Source organism: Sus scrofa, chromosome 11, assembly GCF_054392235.1.
Source record: "Sus scrofa isolate SSC_HxYL_T2T_F1_AM1 chromosome 11, Sscrofa_HxYL_maternal_Yorkshire_Landrace_v2.0, whole genome shotgun sequence".
Taxonomy (NCBI): domain Eukaryota; kingdom Metazoa; phylum Chordata; class Mammalia; order Artiodactyla; family Suidae; genus Sus; species Sus scrofa.
The window spans coordinates 19,749,515-19,771,628 of NC_139393.1; the positions used below are offsets into that span (position 1 = coordinate 19,749,515).

Genomic DNA, 22,114 nt, shown 5'->3' on the forward strand with positions numbered 1-22,114 from the left:
AGAAATAAATTTGGGAGTCATCGGTATATAAAGCCCATTCAAGGCTAAGAATAGATGAAATGCTAGGAGAGAACTGAGATTTAGAAGAGAATGCTGGTGTTCCCTGGTGGCGCTGCAGGTTAAGGACCCGGCACTGTCACTGCAGTGGCTGGGATCACCGCTATTGCGCTGGTTGGATCCCTGGCCTGGGAACTCAGGCGTGCTGCGGGCACCACCAAAATAAAAATAATTTTTAAAATGGAGAGAATGTTAGTGCACGTAATACAGAGACCACATCAGGCTATTAAGACTCTTGGCTAATTTATTTAAAAATAGACAAACTATTGTAGAAAATAACATAGCAATTTTAAATGTACAGTTTTAACGAATACAAAAAGCAATAAAGCAATATCTGAAGCTTTATTTAAGAAATCTCAATACACGATCTTTGAAGTTCCTAAAATTCTGACACTAAGTCTAACATGAACTTATTAGCAAAAGACCTAGAAATGTGGTAAGCCCTGGACATAAAAGCAAACTGATGTATATGATATTCATGCAAAAATGAATGAGGAAATGAGACAAAGCTTTCTAGTGCCTTTGTTATCAAGATAACTGTCAAAAAATGTTTGCAACTTAAGTCAGCACAAAATAAAATTTTGTTTTCTAACAAATAAGATCAGATTTCTTTTTTAAAAGACCTCTGAGTTTAGACAAAGTGATTTTCCTAAAAGCTAGTAAATGCTACCTTAAATACTACCTATTTTAAATTATACCATCTCTAAATAAGTTAATCACACAAGATAGTTTAAATACACCTTTAGGTGTCGGGGGGAAGCGCCTCTTTTTCTAATGTAGCTGTTTTAATTTTTTGCACAAAATCAGGAACATTAAATGTTTAACTCAAAGACATTTGATTACCTGCAACTTTGGACTAGGAATAATGTGGCTTTGAACGTGCCAGTGTAAGACCATGTTGAATTTAAAAAAAAAACAAAAAACTGCCAGTTCAAAAGATACATGGAAGACATGTACCATTCCAGAGAAAACACACCCTCTTCCCAAATTTAGGAGGGCAGAATAACTGCTGAGATGCAATCAGGTAACTCTTTAAGAAAGAAAAATTAAGGCTCCCATAGTCAACAGTCTGTGGAATAAAACTATTTTGTATCTTGATTCTTCAGGACCCAGAAACAGCAGAAAGTGCATTTGGGATGTACTGCATCAGGGTCCTTCCTCTATGGGCACAGCTCGAGCTCAAGACTTTACTGTCCAAGAACTAGATGGGTACTTTATGAATTGAGTGATCTGAATGGTATAAACAGCAAGAGTGCTATTGAATAACTATTTTAAAGCATGAGTTGGCTGAATTAAAGAATTAATAAATTCTTACACGTCCTGAGGTATGACATCTCTATCAGTAGTATGACAGTATCTCATTACTGTTTATACTTTGCTTTCTCGTTTTTTAAAACTAAAATTTATAAAAGAAACACACAGTACATCCTTTTAGTTTCCATTAGTAAACTAAAATCTAATGTGTAAAAAATTGTCATTTTTTTCTAGTTTCTAGCATCTGTTTTTCACAGAGGAGTTCAGGACCATTTGGGTAAATGAGGGGGAGGGCAGTCAGCCAAATTGCATTTGGAAGACAAGACGCATTTTCTAAGGGTGTTCATGTTAAATTAAAAAAATAAATATAAATAAAAATAATAGCAAACATCACAGTCATGCCCTAGAAAAGACAAAGTACTCATCCAGGCATGGCTTGTGAGGACTCACTCCCAGGGGATCCGGCCACCATCTGTAAAGTGGAGCAATTCCACTCTGGAAATGGAAACATCTGTAGCTTTCAAATGGCAGGATGTACACAAGATTTTCAATCTTGTACAACAGGGTATGTTCTAGTGACTGCAATGCTGCAAGTGGCTTAGGAATCCCCCACACAAATACTCAACGTGCATCTACACATTTTATACACACACAGAGAGCCGAAGATATGTATTAAACGTGGCCGTAAACAGAATTGGGGAGAGTTCTGGAGTCAGATCTGTGGCTGAGGGCGAAGCCAGAGGTGTACGGGCACCCCCCAAGATCGCGGGGCCCTCACTTTTCTTCCCTGTTCGAGGTATCCATGCTGTCATTCATTTTCTGCTTTTGCATTCGTGTTCGAGTAGATGCTAGAAAAAAGAGGAAGAGATGTTAAAAGTGCTGACGGCGCCGGGTCGGTTGAGAAAAGGCTGCCACATATGTTCATGACAAGACTTCTAATTTTGTCTTCGTTATCATATATCCTTATCGGTAAATTTTTTTCCAGGCATGTACCCCCAAAGTATGTATGTATTTATGTATATGTACATAAATCATAAGGCACATGTAGCCCACGTGTTAAAAATCGATGAGATTAAGATAAATATTCTAGCATTTTCTTTATGTACACCAGAAGGTGGTCTTACACACACAGCTGTGCCCAGCTCTGTGGACCGCGGTTCGAGAGCGCGCAGTTCAGTTTGGCACTTGAGCAGAACAAGTCCTGAGCTGGTTCCGAATGAGCTAAGCTAAGCATTCCCTCGTGTGGGGTGAGGCGTTGCAGGTACTGCACACAGATCTGCTCACAGCTCCCTTAATTTCGACATGGACGTTTTAAAAGTACATCATTCATGACAGCACAGACAAAACCAGAATGCTGCTTTTAAATTACTTTAAAATTCTTAACTTGATTTTAGAGGTGGCCAAGAGCTCCTCCTAAAGAAGCACGAAGAACATTCACCCTTGGGAAAGCAAGAAAGCGGTGACGCCACGTCTGCCCTTCCGGCCCTGCCCCTCGGAGCAACGCAGCCCTGTGGGATGATCTTTTCCGAATGCAATTTTTTGAGGAAAGCTGAAGAGCAGCCTGGAGAATTCCTTCGCTTCATGGGTCAAAGCCCCTGCTGCCTCTCCCCGATTTTCCAGCTGCACAAAGGCCCTGAACTTGAGCCTGGCAGAGGGAATTCACCAGCACAGCTAAGTGTGTCACTGGGAAATGTACTGACTGCAACAACTGAACCCTTCTATAAGAAAATATACATGTTTTTACAGCTTTCTGCTCATTTTCAAATGCATATTTGTGGGCTCCAAAATGCTTCCACATGTTTTTAAGGCCTGATCTTGGTTATAAGCTTCACCTCTCTTTTCATGTGCTTGGGGAAAGCTACAACTACTGGAAAGTTAAAACAGGCATATATCAGTTGATGTAAAACCCAAAAAGATTCATTTATAACCAAAACACTTAAACTTGTGGTATATTTAACAGTAATCTTCAAAATAATACACTTAGAAAAAATGGTTTAAAAAACCAAGAGTATTTTAAAAACTACTTCATATTTTAAAGTTAGTATCTACAGAGAGGTACTGAAGGAAATCCCGTTTTTAAAAAGTCACATTTTAATTGATATTGTCCGTATAGATATGTCCTATGACCTAGGAATGATAGTTTTAATTCTTATCATCTCCCCAATATATCTGTCTTCTTTCCAAGACCCGTCTCTGTTTCCTGTTAATGGAGCTGGCACCACATTATCAGGAAAGGTCACACTCGCCCTCGTGGCTACTGCTCGAAGACAGCGCCGGAGCCCCAAGTGCTCAGGGGCACCTTCATCCTTTTCTGAGTGAACCTTCCACCTACTCCGCGTGGGTTCATCTTTACAGTCTCAGAGGAGCTCAGAAGAGAATCCCATGTGCCTTAACATGCCAAACTTCTGTCACTCTCTATAACTGCGAAAATGACCTGGTCAAAATTTTGCTTGTCAAAATTCTGATTTCAGGTAATGGAAAACTTTTGTTTGCGATTAAGTTCTAAAACTTGCAAATTAGGAAAGTTCAGTAATATCAGAAAAAAGGTGATGTTTACATATGGTAGGTTTATAAGGTTTCCCCGACATCCAACACTCTTAGACAAGAGTTCCTCATTATGGTTCTGCCAGCCTAGAACATTTTCTGACCGCAGCCATTCAAGCTGAAGGTGTGGTTTCTCTTCTTAGTCTTCCCACACAGTCGGTTCGAGGAAGGCTGCCTTGTGCCATACATTTCCTCCCCAGATGGCTGTAAATAACACATTCTTGACTGAACTGTATTTTAAATGCATGAACAAATCTGCTAATTGAAGGGGTCGTATAAATTTATTCTTTTGTAGTATGAAAAGGCTTTCTGCAACAATTGTTCCTGTGCATTAGGTGAAATAAGTACTTACTCATTTCTGCCAGTTTCTGTTGAAATTTAGACTCTCCCGGGAGATGTTTACTGCAGATTTAAAACATGAAAAATATTTCATATGTATAAATGGAAAACTTAAATTTCCAATAACTATGGTGCTTTTGATAACTTTATGCCCTTATTTTAATCAGTAGCTTTTAAGTTCAAAGGTTTATAAATCAAGCATCTAAAATATAAATATCACAAATTTCTGGGCCTACATATTTTTCAGTGGTTCTTATAAAACAGTGTTTTTCAAGAGTAAGCATTTTAAAATCTGTTAGTAAAAACAATTTTTTTTTTAAAGCTGACAAAATGTTACCAATAGTTTTGTAGAAAATGATTGAGGCTTTTTTTTTCTTTTTTCTTTTTTGGCTGCCCTGAGGCATGTGGAGTTCCTGGGCAAGGGATCAGATCTGAGCTGCAGTTGCAACCCAAGCTGCAGCTGTGGCAATGCTGGATCCTCAACCCACTGTGCCGGGCTGAGGACTGAACCCGCGTCCCAGCGCTGCAGAGATACAGCCCATCCTGTTGTGCCACAGCAGGAACTCCCATCAGATTTTTAACATCTGATATTTTCAGTGAATGTTGGTAGATTTCCGTGGTGCTTTTTGCTTTGGGATGCAGCCATCCTTCCCAAATCGAGTTGGCATGAGGGGACCGTGGAAGCCGGCAGCAGGGAACCCCTCAGCTCCCGGGAGACATTCTAAGACCACCGCTACCTTCCATCTGCTTCATCTGCTCCTTCGATGTCAAAGCGCAGCTTTTTCAGAGGTTTAGGAGGGTTGCCTCCTTCAGCACTTCTTTTGAGCACACGGTCGCTATTACACACCATCTGATTTATTTTCTGGAACTTCTCCGAAGTCTACGAATTACAGAATTCTTTATTTTAAATCATTGAATGCCAGCATTTTGTAGTTAGCAACCCCTAATTGTAGTCTGAGGTGGGTCAAAAATCCGGGACAGGTAATATCTGCATTTTAATTTTCTGTTTTATTGGGCCAAATAAGAAATAGGTGCAATTACTCTGATTTTGAGATTTTTCCCTAACTGCCCCCATTAAATACCTCCTGTCTCCTCCCACACAGCAGTTCCTCTTCCACCAACAACTCTGAAGTCCTATTTCCTCATTTTCAGACTTAATTACACGAACAACTAGGGTTACTTCTCAGTATCAGTTAAAGCTGGAACAGCTTTAGGAACATTATCTTTGACAGATTCCCTTTAGAGCACAGCAGAGCCAGGGAGGGTGTCACAATCGCATGAGAGGTGTCCAGTGAATAATAATTTTGGACTCACTTCATGGGTACCAGGTGGACAAGTCATGTGGCTTAGATATTGTAAACCATCACTGATACAGTATTTGCTGATATCCTAACTCAAAGTTTTACAAATATTAAGTATCCCCCCAGAAACAAGCATTTGAGTCTATCCAGTATCCCTAGAGACGATGTCTCCCGAGAGGCATCCTGTACCAGCAAAGGAGATTTTGTAAGAAATACCAAACGGGGCTCAATGTCTTATTGGATCCAAAGGACAAACACACGAGAATGCTGTCTGATCGGTTGCAGAACCAGAGTGAGGTGACTGTCGCAGTGATTAACAGGTTTACTCTAACTCAACAATGAAGTCAGATTTTGTGGCAGAAATTAAATCTGACTTGACTGATTTGACAGTGAGGATTAGCTTTGCTAATTATGCTTCTTTTTCCAAAAATTAATGCAAAAGCAGATTTTAATGGAAAACAAATTTAGAGCACATGTACAACAGAAACTAAATCCTGTGCACCTGTTAAATTTATACATTTTTGTTATCAGCTTTAAAATGTGTAAATACATATAACACTTTCTCAATTCTTTCAGAGGTTATGGAAAGCAAACAAGTTTGAAGACCACTGCTCTATACTTCTCCAGATCCAACACTATTTCTGTGGTCCCACATCTCCTTTGTGAAGCGTGACAGCTGCAGCCTAAGTTGAGCTAAAGGCCACAGCACTGATGAACTGCAACACACCTCTGAACACCTGGTCTTTGAGCATACAAACAGTTAACCTTCTCTAGTTGTTTCATTTGGGGCAGTGCGGTAGGCAGATGCCAGAGTGACTCTGGATAATCTTCATCTCCTAGTATCTACACCTTTGCATGTTCCTCCTTTCCTGGAGTGTGGGCTGGCCCTAGTGTTGTCTTGCTTCTGACAAAATAACACAGCAAAATGATGGAAGGTCACTCCCAATATTACAAGACTGACTTCCACTGTGTCTGTTAGCTCCCTCCTTCCCTCCCTCCCTCCCTCTTGGAGTCCTTGCTGTGGGAGAAGCAAGCTGCTCTGCTGTGAGAGGCGAGACACCCCAGGGAGCAGCCCAGGTGAAGGGTTGGGCCAACGGCCTCTCACTGAGTCCGTCAGAGATTCTCTTCCACATGAGCCTGGAAATAACTGCAGCTGCTGCTGACATGCTGACTGCAGCCCTGTCTTGAGAGACCCAAGAGCCAGCTGTGCCAAGCCTGATGACTGACCCATGGAAACGGAGCCTAAGAAAGGTTTCTAGGTTAGCAAGTTCAGGGGTGATTTGTTGTGTAGCAATAAATAACAAATACAGGCAGAGGGGCGGGTGGTGTGAACCTAACAGTGACGCACACACAGCCCAGGACTTCGGACCTAGTGAGGTTAAGGAAAGGCCGCTAGAGGAGTGGGTTCCCAGACTAGAAGACGGGTTCAAAGCTTCGTTTCCCTTGCATCCTTCTTGAACAAAGACCGCCACATACTCTACCACTTGTCCTGGGGTATGTAACCAATTCCTAATCAATTTACCAAGGGAAGAGTGGCCTAGACATCTGAGAGGAAGGACAAACAAAAGTGTGCATCTGTATAGAAGGAGACCAGCAGGAAGGGACTGGCTGCTGACATCTGGTGATTACATTTTGGAGTATCTTACTTCAAATCACTCACAATCAGTGAATTTCAAAGCTGTTTTTTAAACATTTCTTTGAGATAATACAATGCATATGTTTGTATGTATATATGTATACACATAATCGCAAAGGAATGTTTAAAAGTTATAAAATTCACCAATTATATGATTTAAAATTAAATCTGATTTGAAAATAAATCTTCTAAATTCTATGCAGCACGCTTGAATGAGATGCTTGAATAACAGCCTTTGTAAATTATAGAAATTTTCAATGTCTTCTATAGTTACAGTGCATGCTATTCTATTTCAAGAAAGAAAATACTCACCCCAAATGATTCACCAATTGATACTAAGATTCTGTCAAATTAATATAAAATACAAATTAGTAATGAAAATCATACACAACTGTGCAGAGATGAACACACACACATCCTTCCGAACTATCAGGAATACCAAATCAAAGGTGTCCTCGACCCTAGAACCACTGATGAATCATACTCATTAGAGGCTTATTCTGGTAGTGTTGCCCTAGTCTACACTGAGCTGGTCTCTTGGATTCTGAAAGCAAGAACTGCATGTCTACAAGAACATATTCTGCCACTGTTCACATTTAAAGAGGGTAAAAGAAAAATTTAAGTTTATTCACAATTTTTTTTTTTTTTTGTCTTTTTGCCATTTCTTGGGCCTCTCCCACGGCATATGGAGGTTCCCAGGCTAGGGGTCCAATCGGAGCTGTAGCTGCCAGCCTACGCCAGGGCCACAGCAACTCGGGACCCGAGCCACATCTGCGACCCACACCACAGCTCACAGCAACACCGGATCCTTAACCCACTGAGCAAGGTCAGGGGTTGAACCCGCAACCTCATGGTTCCTAGTTGGATTCGTCAACCACTGAGCCACGATGGGAACTCCTCACACTTAATTCTTAATCAAAGGGAAAGCTAACAAAATTACTTTTACATTTTCTTATTAAAAATTTAAGTTCAACTGTCAAAAACTTCTAAGTGGTAAACAGAATTCTAATTAGGATCTATACTGATATATGGTAAAGGCTGTATAACATATATTCTAGAATTGGAAATCTCTATTAGTCTGTTTGTCCTTGTTTAAACCACGTAATTTATGCTCCTGATAGTAAACTGAAGAACAGTATTAGCCTGACATAACCAAGATTTGATCATATGCACAGAAAACCAGAGATAAATGGGTTTTATTTGTCCTCCAATTCCTTGGTAAGTGGCCATCATTCTGTACATATCTGATTTACCCAAATATGCTGGATAAGCAGAGTGTTAAGATGCTCTCTTAAGGCCTGATCAATGACAGCAGGATTTTCAGAATGTGAAAATCTTTTGGTAAAGAACTCCGACCCGGAAGCCATTTCACTAAGATCAGCAAACAGCCATCATTATCAGCATAATATGGGTTAATTATCATCATTAAAACATTACCTAAGTATACATTTTAATGTGGCAGTGTACAAGTTAAACAGACGGTGTGGCATCTTAACAGCTTATAATGGAAGCTGCAGATATCAGTACACAGCTTCACTAAAGAAACAGAAGATGGTACAGGGGCACACGAGGGCATTTTTATCATTTGCTGATTGTTTTCTCCTTCCTCTTTTCCTGTAGTTTGAAATTTTTATGTGTGCATTACTTCTAAAACTGAATACATCACACACATCTTTTCCATAGGGTTAACCTATCCCCTTCTTGTTTGTTTTTCTTGCCCATTAAGTACAACTATTGAGGCTAACAATTTCTGAGATGAGGCTACATTAACTTTATTAGCTAATCTGCCGCCACTTTCTACAAATAAAGTCCATTTCAAATAGCCTATGATAACATATAATAAGTCAACTGAAGCACTTCAAAGCCAGAGAGCACTTGCTGTTGGATGTGGAAGATAATATAATGATTTGTAGTTGCACAGAACCTTTCATCTGAGAATTTAAAACAGCTTCACACTCCTTATTTACCTGAGCCACTGCACCCTTCTCAAGTAGACAGAGACCTGCCCAAGGTAATAGAAGGAGGCCGTGGGCAGAATTAGGGACAGACTTCTAAAGACTTAATTTACAATCATCCACATTTAATGAGTCATCTACAGTTTTATAAGCAAGCTGAACGAGTCCACAGAAAAAGATTATAGGAAATCCAATGAACTCCAGAATAAAAATTCCTAACCAAAAGTAATCTACTTTGGTTAGCAGACTGACTACTCACAAAAGTATGAGAATGATTTGAAACTTACTACCAAACTGACCCCAGCAGCCAGGAAAGTTTATGACTAAATTTGCAAACCTGTCCTAACTAGATTACTTTTCTCCCCTCCCCCAAAATTCTTATTATATCACTTAATACAATTTAGGAAATGAGGGACTCAAGAGTCTAGCTTATTTATGAAGAAAGATTTATATTTTTATGCCTGGATCAAAATAAGTCCCTCTTACTCTTCACCATTTCCCTAAAAAGAAAACACAAACCTCGATCTTGGAGTCATTTTTGTTGGCGTTGGCAGGCCTTCTGAAATTTTATATGGATTCTTTAGGGGTGATATATAGATGTTCCCCCCAGGAATCCGTAAAGGTGAACTGGAAAACTTGTAAGGGCTCCGAGGAATGTGAGGAATTGGTGACAAAGTGGGGGGCTGGAGCAAAAACAAAAAAGGATATTATTTACTCTACATTTTAGTGAGAGCCACTGCTTTATAATTAGATTTCCCCAAACAAAGGATACTTTGAACATACCCTGGTGGAAGCATACTGCAAAATATTTGTTTTCAGTCTCTGCATGAAGACTGAATTATAGAATACGATAATAGAATCATACTCCTCTTCTCTGATCAAAACACGTTTGAATGTCTGAGGAAAAAGAGCAAAAACACTTGTTAAGTGAATTTGGGGATTTATCTCTTTAGATTTTTTAGTTTAATAGTTCATAGCACTTTTTAACAGTAAAAATGCATATTTTACAGGAAACAACAACAATCTGAAAAGGCAATTTTAGGCTTGAATTATAGCTGCTCCACTAGAAGTGAAATGTCAAATATATACATACATATATATATATAATATATGGTTTCCGTATATGTGTGTAAAGGTTTATTACAAATATCCTGCTTAGTGGCAGGGATATAGTATTCCTTCCTTACTTGATTACATCAATTTCGTTATTAAAGTGTGTTAACTTTCCAATTCCATTTTAGTTACAACTAACCAATAATATAAAAGTAAAAAGTTGATCTGTGAATTTATATAATATGGTCTGAACATACTATTTAATTAATGACTGAACTTATCCATATTATAGATATTGATGTATCTAGAAAAGCCTTACCACAGAAAATTACCTACCTCCTGAACAGCATGAGGAAGATCTTTGTATGCTGTTACAATGATTTTGAATTTAAGGTCTATGTTCTTCACTTTGCATATGCCATACATGGAACACATCATAATCTAGTAAATACATGTGATGTAAAAATAGTCAGAATTTGTTATGTGGTTATGCTCTAAAAAGCACTCCATTATCTTTCTTTTAGTTTCAAAAAAAGAAATTTAATTTCCTACATGATTATCTTTTCCCATCCTGAGCTCAGTTTGAAAGTTCATGAGAAAGTGTTTAAGCCAAATCACGCTTAGCGAGCAAAATGCAAATAGCCAACACTAAATTATGCAGGACTGATCATCTGGTTTGTGAATAACCCTCATTTTGGATCCTGTTTCTCAAATGTCTCCCAGAAGAGAAAAGTACTAGAATCAATTAACTGTGTAATTAGCACTTTAAAAAGCCAAGTGTGGAGTTCTCTGGTAGCCTAGCAGTTAAGGATTTAGCGTTGTCACTGCTGTGCCTCTGCTTTGAACCATGGCCCAGGAACTTCTGCAAGCATGGCCAAAAAGAAAAAAAAAACCAGGTGTGAAAGAGGTTCAAATCTCTGGATAAAGTAATTTTAACTACACTTGGTGGTGCTGTCAGGGGGGTGCAGTAACTGGAGCGGGGCAGGAGACAGTCTGCTGTATTACTGATAAAGTTCTGTTTCTTGATCTGGTTACACAGATGAGTTCAGTTGATGAATTTACATTAAGATGTATCCTTATGATATAGTGATTATTCTATATGCATATGACATTTCAAGAAAAGGATGTTTTATCTTATTTAAGTATAGTTGATTAACGATGTGTCAGTTTCTGCTTGCAGCAAACTGACCCAGTCATACATATGTATACATTTTTTAACATACTCCACCATCTTCTATCACAAGAGATGGGATACAGTTCCCTGTGCTATACAGTAGGTCCTCATTGCTTATTCATTCTAAATGTAATAGTTTGCATCTATAACCCCAACCCCAGTCCATCCCACTCCCTCAAGAGAATATTTTAAACACAGAAATAAAATCTGAAGTGATTTTTTGTGACTTTAAATTTGTAATCTGTCTGAATTTTACTGCCTAATTTACATGCTCATGTCTTCTGCAATATTCTTGCTCCCACGTGTTATCAAGAATACCTACTCAATACCCCTCAATACCAGCCCCAGTACTACTATTCCTCCTATTGAGAATGCCATCCAAGAATCCTCTTTGCTATTGACATTTTTCTCCTATTTCAATATTTTGCCTAAGGTACCTCTCACAAAAATATTTCTGATTCCAGATACCTAATCTATTTAGAAATCCTTAGCTTTACTATCTATCTTTCTCTTATTGTAGAAAAGCAGTAAGTGCCTGCTTAAAAAATCCAACATATTAGAGAGTTCATAGTCCAAGTATGCCCCCATAAAATATACATATTTGTAGGTTACACATATTTATATAATAATTCATCATTTGACCAAAATATCATTCTTACAGGAAACATTACCACTGATCTTACAAAAATAAAAGGACTATAAGGGAACATTATGAACAGTTACATCACCAACAAGATAGATATCTAAGAAGAAATGGAAAATTTATGGAAAGACATACACTACCAAAATAACTCAAGAAGAAATAGAAAATCTGAGCTTGAATTAGTAGTCCAAAACTAACCACAAACAAAAAGCCCAAGCCCAAATAATTTCCTTGGTGAATTCTACCAAACATTTACACAATCAACACCAATTCTTCGCAAACTCTTCCAAAATTACAATAGGAAGGAATATTTCCCAATTAATACTATGAGGGCAATATTTCTCTGATACCAAAACAGGGTATCACAAGAAATTTACTAAAAAATCTTCAATAAAAACAAGCTGAATCCAGCAGGATTATATCAAAGGATATACACTCTGGCAAGGGGAATTCATTCCAGAAATATAAGATCTGAAAATCAATTAATGTAATATACCAAATATCAATATAATGAAAGGAAAAAACCCAGTGATCATCTCAATAGATACAGAAAACACATTTGATAAAATTCAACACCCTATCATGATAAAATCATTCAACAGACTAGACATATAAGGGACCTTCCTCAACCCCACAAACCCCACAGCTAACATTTATAATGGTGAAAGACTGAACACTTACCCCTAGGATCAGTAACAAAATAAGTAAATCCTCTCTCTCATCACTTCTATTCACCACTGTATTGGAGAGTCTAGCCAGAAAAATTTGGCAAATAAATGAAATAAAAGGGCATCTAGATTTAAAAGGAAGCAGTAAAATGACCTCAATTCATAGATGATAGGATTTGATATACTGAAAATCTTAAGGAATCCACTAAAAAACTATTAGAACTGATAAACGGCTTCAGCAAGGTTGCAGGATACAAGATCAACAGACAGAAATCAATTGTATTTCTATACACTTGTAATGAAAAATCTTACAGAGAACTGAGGAAACAAGTCTACAACAGAGTTAACAGGGAATAAAATCCTTTTTTAAAAAGTGCAAGACTTGTACTCTGAAAACTATAAATCATTGTTGAAAGAAATTCAAGATCTAAGTGAATGGAAAGACATTACATGTTCATGGACTATAAGACAATGTTAAGACAACAGTACTACTAAATTGATCTAGGATTAAAAGCAATCCCTATCAAAATTCCAGCTGGCTTCTTTGCAGAAATTGACAAGCTGATCCTAAAATTCACATGCAGGAGTTCCCATCATGGCGCAGTGGTTAACGAATCCGACTAGGAACCGTGAGGTTGGGGGTTCAATCCCTGGCCTTGCTCAGTGGGTTAAGGATCCGGCATTGCCGTGAGCTGTGGTGTAGGTCGCAGACTCGGCTCGGATCCCACGTTGCTGTGGCTGTGGCATAGGCTGGTGGCTACAGCTCTGATTCGACCCCTAACCTGGGAACCTCCATGTGCCGCAGGAGCGGCCCAAGAAATGGCAAAAAGACAAAAAAAGACCAAAAAAAAAAAAAAAAAAAGGAAAAGAAATCAGTTACAGAGCTAACAAGTAAGGGGGAGAAGAGAAGATGTGCATAATTTTCTCACCTGGTCCAAATGCCTGTCTCTCATGAGTTCATACTCATTTTGCAGTGTGTGCTGGAAAAGGGTCCAGATGATATGCTCTAGTTCTGGGTGGTCAGACAGAAGGCGTGCACACAGGGTATTGAGTCGAAGATATGCTAGTCGGTACACTGGAGAAATAAGGAGAATCAATCATATCTATTCTCGACTTATCACAAGTGGACTTTTTCAAAACATGAAATTGCTATAATCAAAATGCTGTTAAACAGCATTTTAACATTAAATTCATCTCTACCACTATTTCCCTTATGAATAAATGGTTTCTAGTCTTAGTGCCATGCTATATACATAGAAGGCAAATTATTACAGCATAAAACTGAGGCATAGGTGGAAGAAGAAAGATCCTAAGATATTGTGAAATCAGACCCAAAGAGGGTTTGTTTCAGTTCCACTGGTAATCCCTCATCACAAAAAATGTTGAAAATTCTATCAATATTCAAAAAGGATTCTTTTCCCTCTTCTTAGAGTTTCTGATTGAGTAATTCTAAGGTGGGGCTCCAAAAAAAAATCCTTCCTACAATTTACCAGGTGAGGTGGATTCAGCTGGTTGGGGACAACACTTTGGAAACACTGCTCTATCTTGCCTATGAAGCTCAGTATATTGCTGACTTGAATAAAATCAGAAAAAAAAGGTTTATCACAGAGGAATCTGACCTTTCACCTTCCTTCAAAGAGCTCCAAGCGGGCATGCACTTGCATGTATATACACATCCAACAGACACCAAATCACCTCCCCGCCCCGTCGCAACCCACACGCAAACTGAGAATGCCATGCCACTGGGCCACCCAGAAATGCAATGCACCAGGCCACAGCACACTGTATAATCTCAACTCACACACCTGAACAGCAAAAGTCATGATAACAGCAAATATTTCCAAACATAAACTTGAAAGTATAGCAGCAATAGCAACAATAACAACATCTAACACTTTCTGAGTGCTTACTATGTGCAAGGCACTGTTGGAAGTATTTTATGTATTAATTCATTTAATTACCTCAAAACTCATAGGGTACATTATTATTATTTCCATCTTATGGAAGAGGAAACTGTGGCACAAAGACATTCAGTGACTTTTCCAAAGTCATGCTTACTAAGCAGAAGTGCCAAGATTTGAATCTAGTCAGCCTGGTTTCAGAGTCCATACTCTTCAAGTTAACATCTACTGACCTTTTTTGTAAAAGAGTGAAAGGGAGGTAGATTTCAGTGGCTTCTGAGTCTGGAAGGTTGAGGTTGCTTGTGCCTCTGAATTTGCAGTAGAATTTACACGTGTAGTTGACCCTTTTTTCTTGGGGGATCTTAAAGGAGAAAGATACCTGGATATATTCAAAGGAAAAGTCTTCATTTGAAGTTTGCTAAGAATCTCCATCACTTTCTGTCTCTCTCTCTCTCACACACACACACACACACACACACACACACACACACACACACATACACACACACACACACACGGCTGTAGACATGCATCCAAACACATCTTGTCTATTTAATCTGTTATTCTACACCAAATTCCTACTTAAATATAAGTTGGAAAAAGGAGCTTAATAGGAAAACTAAGCTTGTCATCATTTCTAATTTTATTTTAATAAATGGCTTCTAGTGGGAATTCCTACCTTATTGAAAACCACAGCTGTATGTGTTTATATGTTCGATTTTAATAATTATAGTGTATAGTGTATAGATGTAAAATGACTCCTAATTAAAATAATAAGCCATTGATATCAAAATATCAATTTCTCTGATTCTTTGTTTAAAAATGTTTCATTTATAACTATGGTCCACATATAGAAGACTTAAGTTACACACACATATGCCTTCCTAAATTACCTAGTATAGAATTACATGACTAATATTTCAGATAGCATTATTAAAGCAGATTTACATGACTAATATTTCAGATAGCATTATTAAAGCAGATTTACACCTGTATACTAAATATGTCAGGCATAAATCAAGGCAGAGATATTAGGAAGTACTCTCTCTCAACTTCTGACTTTCTACTGCTCTGTGCTATATTTATTTTAGAGGGAAACTCCAGATCTACTTTCTAAATTTTTTTTTTTAGTAACAGAAGTAATTCTGAGCAGGAAGTAGACGTGCGCCTTACTACAGACGTTTCTACCACAGGCAATCCATTACCTAGTGCAGCAGGAAAGGGGAATCACCATCACGACCGTCTAAGGATCAGGATCTAGTCTCCCGTCACACTTGCAATTCTCCTCAATTCGCTACCAATACTGTAGACTGACTTGACTTGGGTAGAAGTTAATCTCCCTTGAATTCCGGGTGAAAATATTCACTTACTTACTAGACTTCAGATTTGAGAAGGCCAAAATGGAATTCTTGATTTTCCCTCCATTTTTCCCATTTCAAAAAATGGCTCCACATTACATCCAGTTTATTAAGTCACTCTAGGAGCTATTTTTAATTTCTTTCCTTTTCTCAATCTTCAAGGCCAATGCAAAAGAAAGTTCTATTAAATCTTCCTCTAAAATACACCCCAGATCTGTCCACTTCTTTCTCTCTCTACTAACATTTCTTAGATCAAGTCATTTACATTTCTCACTTGGACTATTCCAATTGTCTCCAAACTGGTCTTATTTTTTTCCTTGCCCTGTTCCTTTCCCTCCTCCAACCCCATCTGTACTTCAAATGGCAGTCAGAAAGCGGTCCTTAAAACACAAATTATAGGAGTTCCCGTCGCGGCTCAGTGGTTAACGAATCCAACTAGGAACCATGAGGTTGCGGGTTTGATCCCTGGCCTTGCTCAGTGGGTTAAGGATCCGGCGTTGCCGTGAGCTGTGGTGCAGGTTGCAGATGTGGCTTGGATCCCGAGTTGCTGTGGCTGTGGCGTAGGCCGGCAGCTACGGCTCTGATGAGACTCCTAGACTGGGAACCTCCATAAGCTGCAGGAACAGCCCTAGAAAAGGCAAAAAGACCAAAAAACAAAAACAAAAACAAAAACACACACACAAATTATAGCAGGCTAGATCCCTGCTTAAAGCCATAACACCTTCCTGCTTCCCTTCTAAAACTAAAACTTGGAGCTCCTGTCGTGGCTGAGTGGAAATGAATCTGACTAGTACCCATAAGGACACAGGTTCGATCCCTGGCCTTGCTCAGTGGGTTAAGGATCTGGCGTTGCTGTGCTTGTGGTATAGGCTGGCAGCTGTAGCTCTGATTCAACCCCTAGCCTGGGAATCTCCATATGCCATGGGTGTGGCCCTAAAAAGACAAAAAATAAATAAATAAAATCTAAACTCCTTCCTATGGCCTATGGAAACCTGTGAGGTCTAGCCCCAGTTTGCCTCTCCAACCCGCCCTGTCCCATTCTCCTCTTGCTCGATTTACCCCAGCCACACTGAGATTTCTTTCTGGTCCTCAGACCAGCTAAGTTTGATCACCCAAGGCCCAAGACTTACTGTTGCTCTGCCTGGAATGCATATCATGCAGATTTTGTCTGTCCAGCAACCACTTGTTCTTGAAGTCTCAGATCAAATATCACTTCACCAGAGGGCACTTCCCTAAATATTCTATTACTCTCTCAGCTTCTCTTTCACATCGTTCTGTTTATTTTCATGACAGAACTTATTATTCTCTAAAATGACCTTCTGGATTAGTTTACTTATTCACTATTTCCCTCCTCCAGAGTGTAAGCTCTCTGAGGGGACGGACCTAGTCCACCTTACTTGTCTTTGTATTCCCAGCACCTACAACACCTCCTGGCACTTAAGAGATAATTGCTTAATGAATTAAAGAGAAAGATAAGGCTTAACTTATTTATATTAATGTATTACCTAGCAAACAAATTTATACATGAAGGCAGAGGCTCCATATGCTAGAAACGTTTTGGGGTACAAATAAGCATAGAAATGACATTTCTGGAAAACAGTCCCTGCACTAATCACAGACCACTGTAACGTTAATTCCTATGCAGAACTAAACAGAAACATACCACCAGGCACATTTCTACTGAAAAGCAATGTAGACAGAATGGTTAAGAGCATGGACTATGGGGTCAGACTGCTTGGGTTTGACTTCTGCTGACTTTTGGCAAGTTACTGTATTTCTCTAATTCCTTTTTCACAGATAACTGAGGTTGACAGCAGTGTCTATTACCCTGCAGGGCTGCTAAGAAACTGTCCAGCACATAGTGAACCCTCAATAAATGTGAGCTCTTGCTTTCTTCTTTCATCACATCATCACAGGCTAATCATCTATCTTATTAATTAGTCTCTTACCCCACACTATCCTATGCTTCACTCCAAATGCACTGAGCTGCACTCCCTGAAAGATGTTTTCCGCTTTCCTGGCTGTTACCCTTTGGGGTTCACGCTCTTTCTGCCCCTTCCCTCCTCTCCAGTTTCCACGTTGAGATCTACTCCACCTTTGCAGCCTATCTAAATTGCAATCTCTGCCATGAACCAAACCTGAGTGACTCATGAGCACTTTGTACTACTGTCTATGAGCTTTATTTGGGTCATGCATCTTATGTTCCTGATCCCTGAAAGCCAGAACAATGTCTTATTCAAAATTCTATTCCCTACAGCTTCCATATAACGTCTTGCATTACATGATGCTCAGATCTATTTGCAGGTTGAATGGACAATACAAACAGATATTCTACTTACATATCTGCTGCAGTGTGATTACTCTGGAGAGGAAGGTTAATAAGAGTACAAGCAGATTCAAGGTGATCAGCTGGTCCTTCTCTGTCCTTTGCTTGTTTAATAAGATCAAATAAAGGTGAATCCTATATGAAACAAGATGACATTAAAACAACACTGGTAAATATAATTTGCCCACAAACATTATCAAAATCATACTGTTTGACATGGTAAGCACTATGAATTTAGTCATAATGGACAATATCAATTTTGAAGTCAGAATAAGATTCTTTTCTCCATTTTGAAAAGAATGATTGCCAATTTTGGTACTATACACAAAGATCTAGGAAAATGTATAACTTTAAATCCTTGTATTTGAAAAGAAATTAAAAGTTAGGGGAAGAGACACAGAAAAGACCCAAAGAAAGTAGAAGGAAGAAATAAATAATAAAAATATGAACAGGATTTAATGAAACTGAAAACAAAAATAAAATACTTGGTTTGGTCAACAAAGCTAGTAACTGATTCTTTGAAATAAATAATAAAATTAAACAAACCTCTAGTCAGACTGACTGAGAAAAAGAGAAGAGAAAGACAAACAGTATTAGGAACATGGAGTTCCCATTGTGGCTCAGCAGTAATGAGTCCAACTAGTATACATGAGGACTTGGGTTCAATCCTTGCCCTTTCTCAGTGGGTTAAGGATCCGGTACTGTCGTGGGCTGGGGTATAGGTTGCAAACGCTGCTCAGATCCCACATTGCTGTGGCTGTGGCATAGGCCGGCAGCTGTAGCTCTGATTTGACCCCTAGCCTGGGAACTTCCATTATGTGGTGGGTGTGGTCAAAAAAAAAAAAAAAAAAAACCAGTATTAGGAACAAAAATGAGGCCTTCATTACAAAGACTAGAAAAACAACAGGAGGCTATTATGAATAATTTTATGTTAATAAATCAGAACTTAGACAAAATGGAAAATTGCACAAAAATATAAATTAACTCAATAAGAAATAAACTTCAATAGTCTCATAAACTATTAAAGAATTTGAATCAGTAATTAAAAGTCTTCCCACAAAGAAAACATCAAGTACCTCTGGTTTTACCAGTGAATTCTACCAAATATCAAGGAACAAAAAATTCCACTTATACTCTTCTGAGAATGGAAAAAGTAAAAACATTCTCCATCTCATTTTATGGGGCTAGTACAACAATGATTTTAGGAGTTCCCATGGTGGCGCAGTGGAAACGAATCCCACTGGGAACTATGAGGTTGCGGGTTCGATCCCTGGCCTCACTCAGCGGGTTAAGGATCTGGCATTGCCGTGAACTGTGGTGTGGGTCTCAGATGCGGCTCAGATCTGCAGTGGTTGTGGCTGGCAGTTACAGCTCCAATTAGATCCCTAGCCTGGGAAGCTCCATATGCCGCAGGTGAGGCCCAAAAAAGACCAAAAAAAAAAAAAAAGGTTCGAAAAACTGTCAATGACATTATCGCCCTTAAACAGAAATTTAAAAAATCACAAACAAGAAATATCAGCAACCCAAGTAAGCAATGTTAAAAAGAGAATATGTCAGTTATCAAGTTGTGTTTATCCAGGTTGCAAGATTAGTTCAACTTTAGAAAAGCTATAGGAGTTTCCCACTGTGGCAAAGTGGGTTAATGATCCAGCTTGTGTCTGTGGAAGCACCAGTTCTATCTCTGGCCCAGTGGAATGGTTAAGGACCTGGAGTTGCCACAGCTGTGGTGTAGGTCACAGCTCTGGCTCAGATTCGATCCCTGGCCTGGGAACTTCTGTATGTCGCAGATGCAGCCAAAAAAAAAAAGAGAGAGAGAGAGAGAGAAAAGAAAATCCATAGGGCAATTAACCTCACTAATAAATCTAAGGTAAAAAAAATTGGGGCTTTCCCGTCGTGGCTCAGTGGTCAATGAATCCGACCAGGAGCCATGAGGTTGCGGGTCTGATCCTGGCCTCGCTCAATGGGTTAAGGATCCGGCGTTGCCATGAGCTGTGGTACAGGTAACAGACATGGCTTGGATCCCACATTGCTGTGGCTATGGCGTAGGTCGGCAGCTACAGCTCCGATTAGACCCCTAGCCTGGGAATCTCCATATGCCTCGGGTGCGGCCCCAGAAAAGACAAAAAAAAAAGTCTTGTCAAAAATCAGTGCAGAAAAAATTTAGAAAACCCATTTGTAATTAAAAAAAGAAAACTCTCAGAAAACCAGGAACAAAAAGGTACTTCCTAATTTGATGAATAGCATCTATGAACAAACAAAAAATCTACAGCAAACACTGAATAGTGGTGAAACATTAAAAGCATTCCACTTAAAAAAATCAGAGATAAGAGAAGGATGTCCCATTATCATAATGCTATTCAGCATTGTACTTGAGGTTCCAGTCAGCTCAAAAAGACAAGAAAAAGAAATACAAGATCAAAAGATTGGAAAGGAAGAAAGAAGAAAAACAGCATTATTCACAAATGATTTGTCAATAAAAAAAACTCAAAAGGATCTACAAAGAAACTATTAGGATGAGAGAGATTAGCAAGGTTTCTGTACTGTTAGAAGGAAATTAGTAAGAAAAATAATTATATTTCATATACCAAGCAAAACATTTAAAGGCATAATTTTAAAAATATCATTTACAAAAAGTTAAGACTGGCAGTAAGAACCATTAAAAATAATGATTCAGGAGTTCCCATTGTGGCTCAACAGTAATGAATCCGACTAGTATCTATGAGGATCCAGGTTCAATCCCTGACCTCAATCAGTGTGTTAAGGATCCGGCAATGCCATGAACCATGGTGTAAGTCGCTGACTCAGCTCGTATGCTGTGTTGCTGTGACTGTGGCTGCAGCCACAGCTCTGATTAGTCCCCTATCCTGGGAATTTGCACATGCCACAGGTGGGGGCCCTAAAAAGACAAAAAAAAAAAAAAGATTCAAAAATTTTAACTCTCTGAGAATGACAGCTTGCAAGTCCCTAAGAATGACGGCCCTATATATTCTACTCTCTCTGTGCTTGAACTAAGAAGGGCAAGAATACAGACAGACTGCCAAGGCGCTAGGTTTATACCAAAAGGAAGAGAGATGGACCACAAAGTAAAAATACAAGACACTGCAGAATATAGGTAGATTTTGTGAAATTATGAAGATAGTTTATTCAATAATGTTTGAAAAATTAACAATTTGAAAAAAGATTATACTCCACAATATATAATCAATTACTTATATTAAAAAATGAAAAATTATTAGAAGTGAGTGTAAGAAAATATCTTTATACCTTCTTTTTATTTTTTTTTTGTCTTTTTTTTTTTTTGGCTATTTCTTGGGCCGCTCCCACGGCATATGGAGGTTCCCAGGCTAGGGGGTCTAATTGGAGCCGTAGCCTACGCCAGAGCCACAGCAACGCAGGATCTGAGCCGTGTCTGCGACCTACACCACAGCTCACAGCAACGCCGGATCCTTAACCCACGGAGCAAGGGTAGGGACCGAACCTGCAACCTCATGGTTCCCAGTCAGATTCGTTAACCACTGTGCCACGACGGGAACTCCATTATACCTTCTTTTTAAAATCTGTTTTCGGAGTTCCCGTCGTGGCACAGTGGTTAACGAATCCGACTAGGAACCATGAGGTCGCGGGTTCGGTCCCTGCCCTTGCTCAGTGGGTTAACGATCCGGCATTGCCGTGAGCTGTGGTGTAGGTTGCAGACGCGGCTCGGATCCCGCGTTGCTGTGGCTCTGGCGTAGGCCGGTGGCTACAGCTCCGATTCAACCCCTAGCCTGGGAATCTCCATATGCTGCTGGAGCGGTCCAAGAAATAGCAACAACAACAACAGCAGCAAAAAGACAAAAGACAAAAAATAAATAAATAAAAAAAAATTAAAAAAAATAAAAATTAAAAAAAAAAAATAAAAAAATAAA

General features: G+C 39.0%; 1 protein-coding gene and 1 long non-coding RNA gene across 12 annotated transcripts in view; one reads left to right on the forward strand and one right to left on the reverse strand.

Annotated features, from left to right (window-relative positions):
* Positions 1 to 283: 283 nt before the first annotated feature.
* Positions 284 to 22,114, reverse strand: part of RB1 (RB transcriptional corepressor 1) — a 132,086-nt gene continuing 110,255 nt past the window's right edge. For 6 of the 11 annotated variants that reach the window (XM_084981023.1, XM_084981020.1, XM_084981018.1 and 3 more), the window contains 10 exons: positions 18,223 to 18,344; positions 14,759 to 14,904; positions 13,554 to 13,699; positions 10,476 to 10,580; positions 9,870 to 9,983; positions 9,606 to 9,769; positions 7,444 to 7,474; positions 4,932 to 5,074; positions 4,208 to 4,257; positions 284 to 2,159 (listed from right to left, as the gene is read on the reverse strand). In XM_084981023.1, coding sequence (XP_084837149.1) covers positions 2,086 to 2,159; positions 4,208 to 4,257; positions 4,932 to 5,074; positions 7,444 to 7,474; positions 9,606 to 9,769; positions 9,870 to 9,983; positions 10,476 to 10,580; positions 13,554 to 13,699; positions 14,759 to 14,904; positions 18,223 to 18,344 — 1,095 coding nt within the window. In that variant the 3' untranslated portion in view covers positions 284 to 2,085. 11 annotated transcript variants of the gene reach the window in all.
* Positions 1,370 to 7,493, forward strand: LOC146398571 (uncharacterized). The gene is made up of 2 exons (XR_014819448.1): positions 1,370 to 3,782; positions 6,072 to 7,493. It is a non-coding gene; the product is annotated as an uncharacterized LOC146398571 (long non-coding RNA).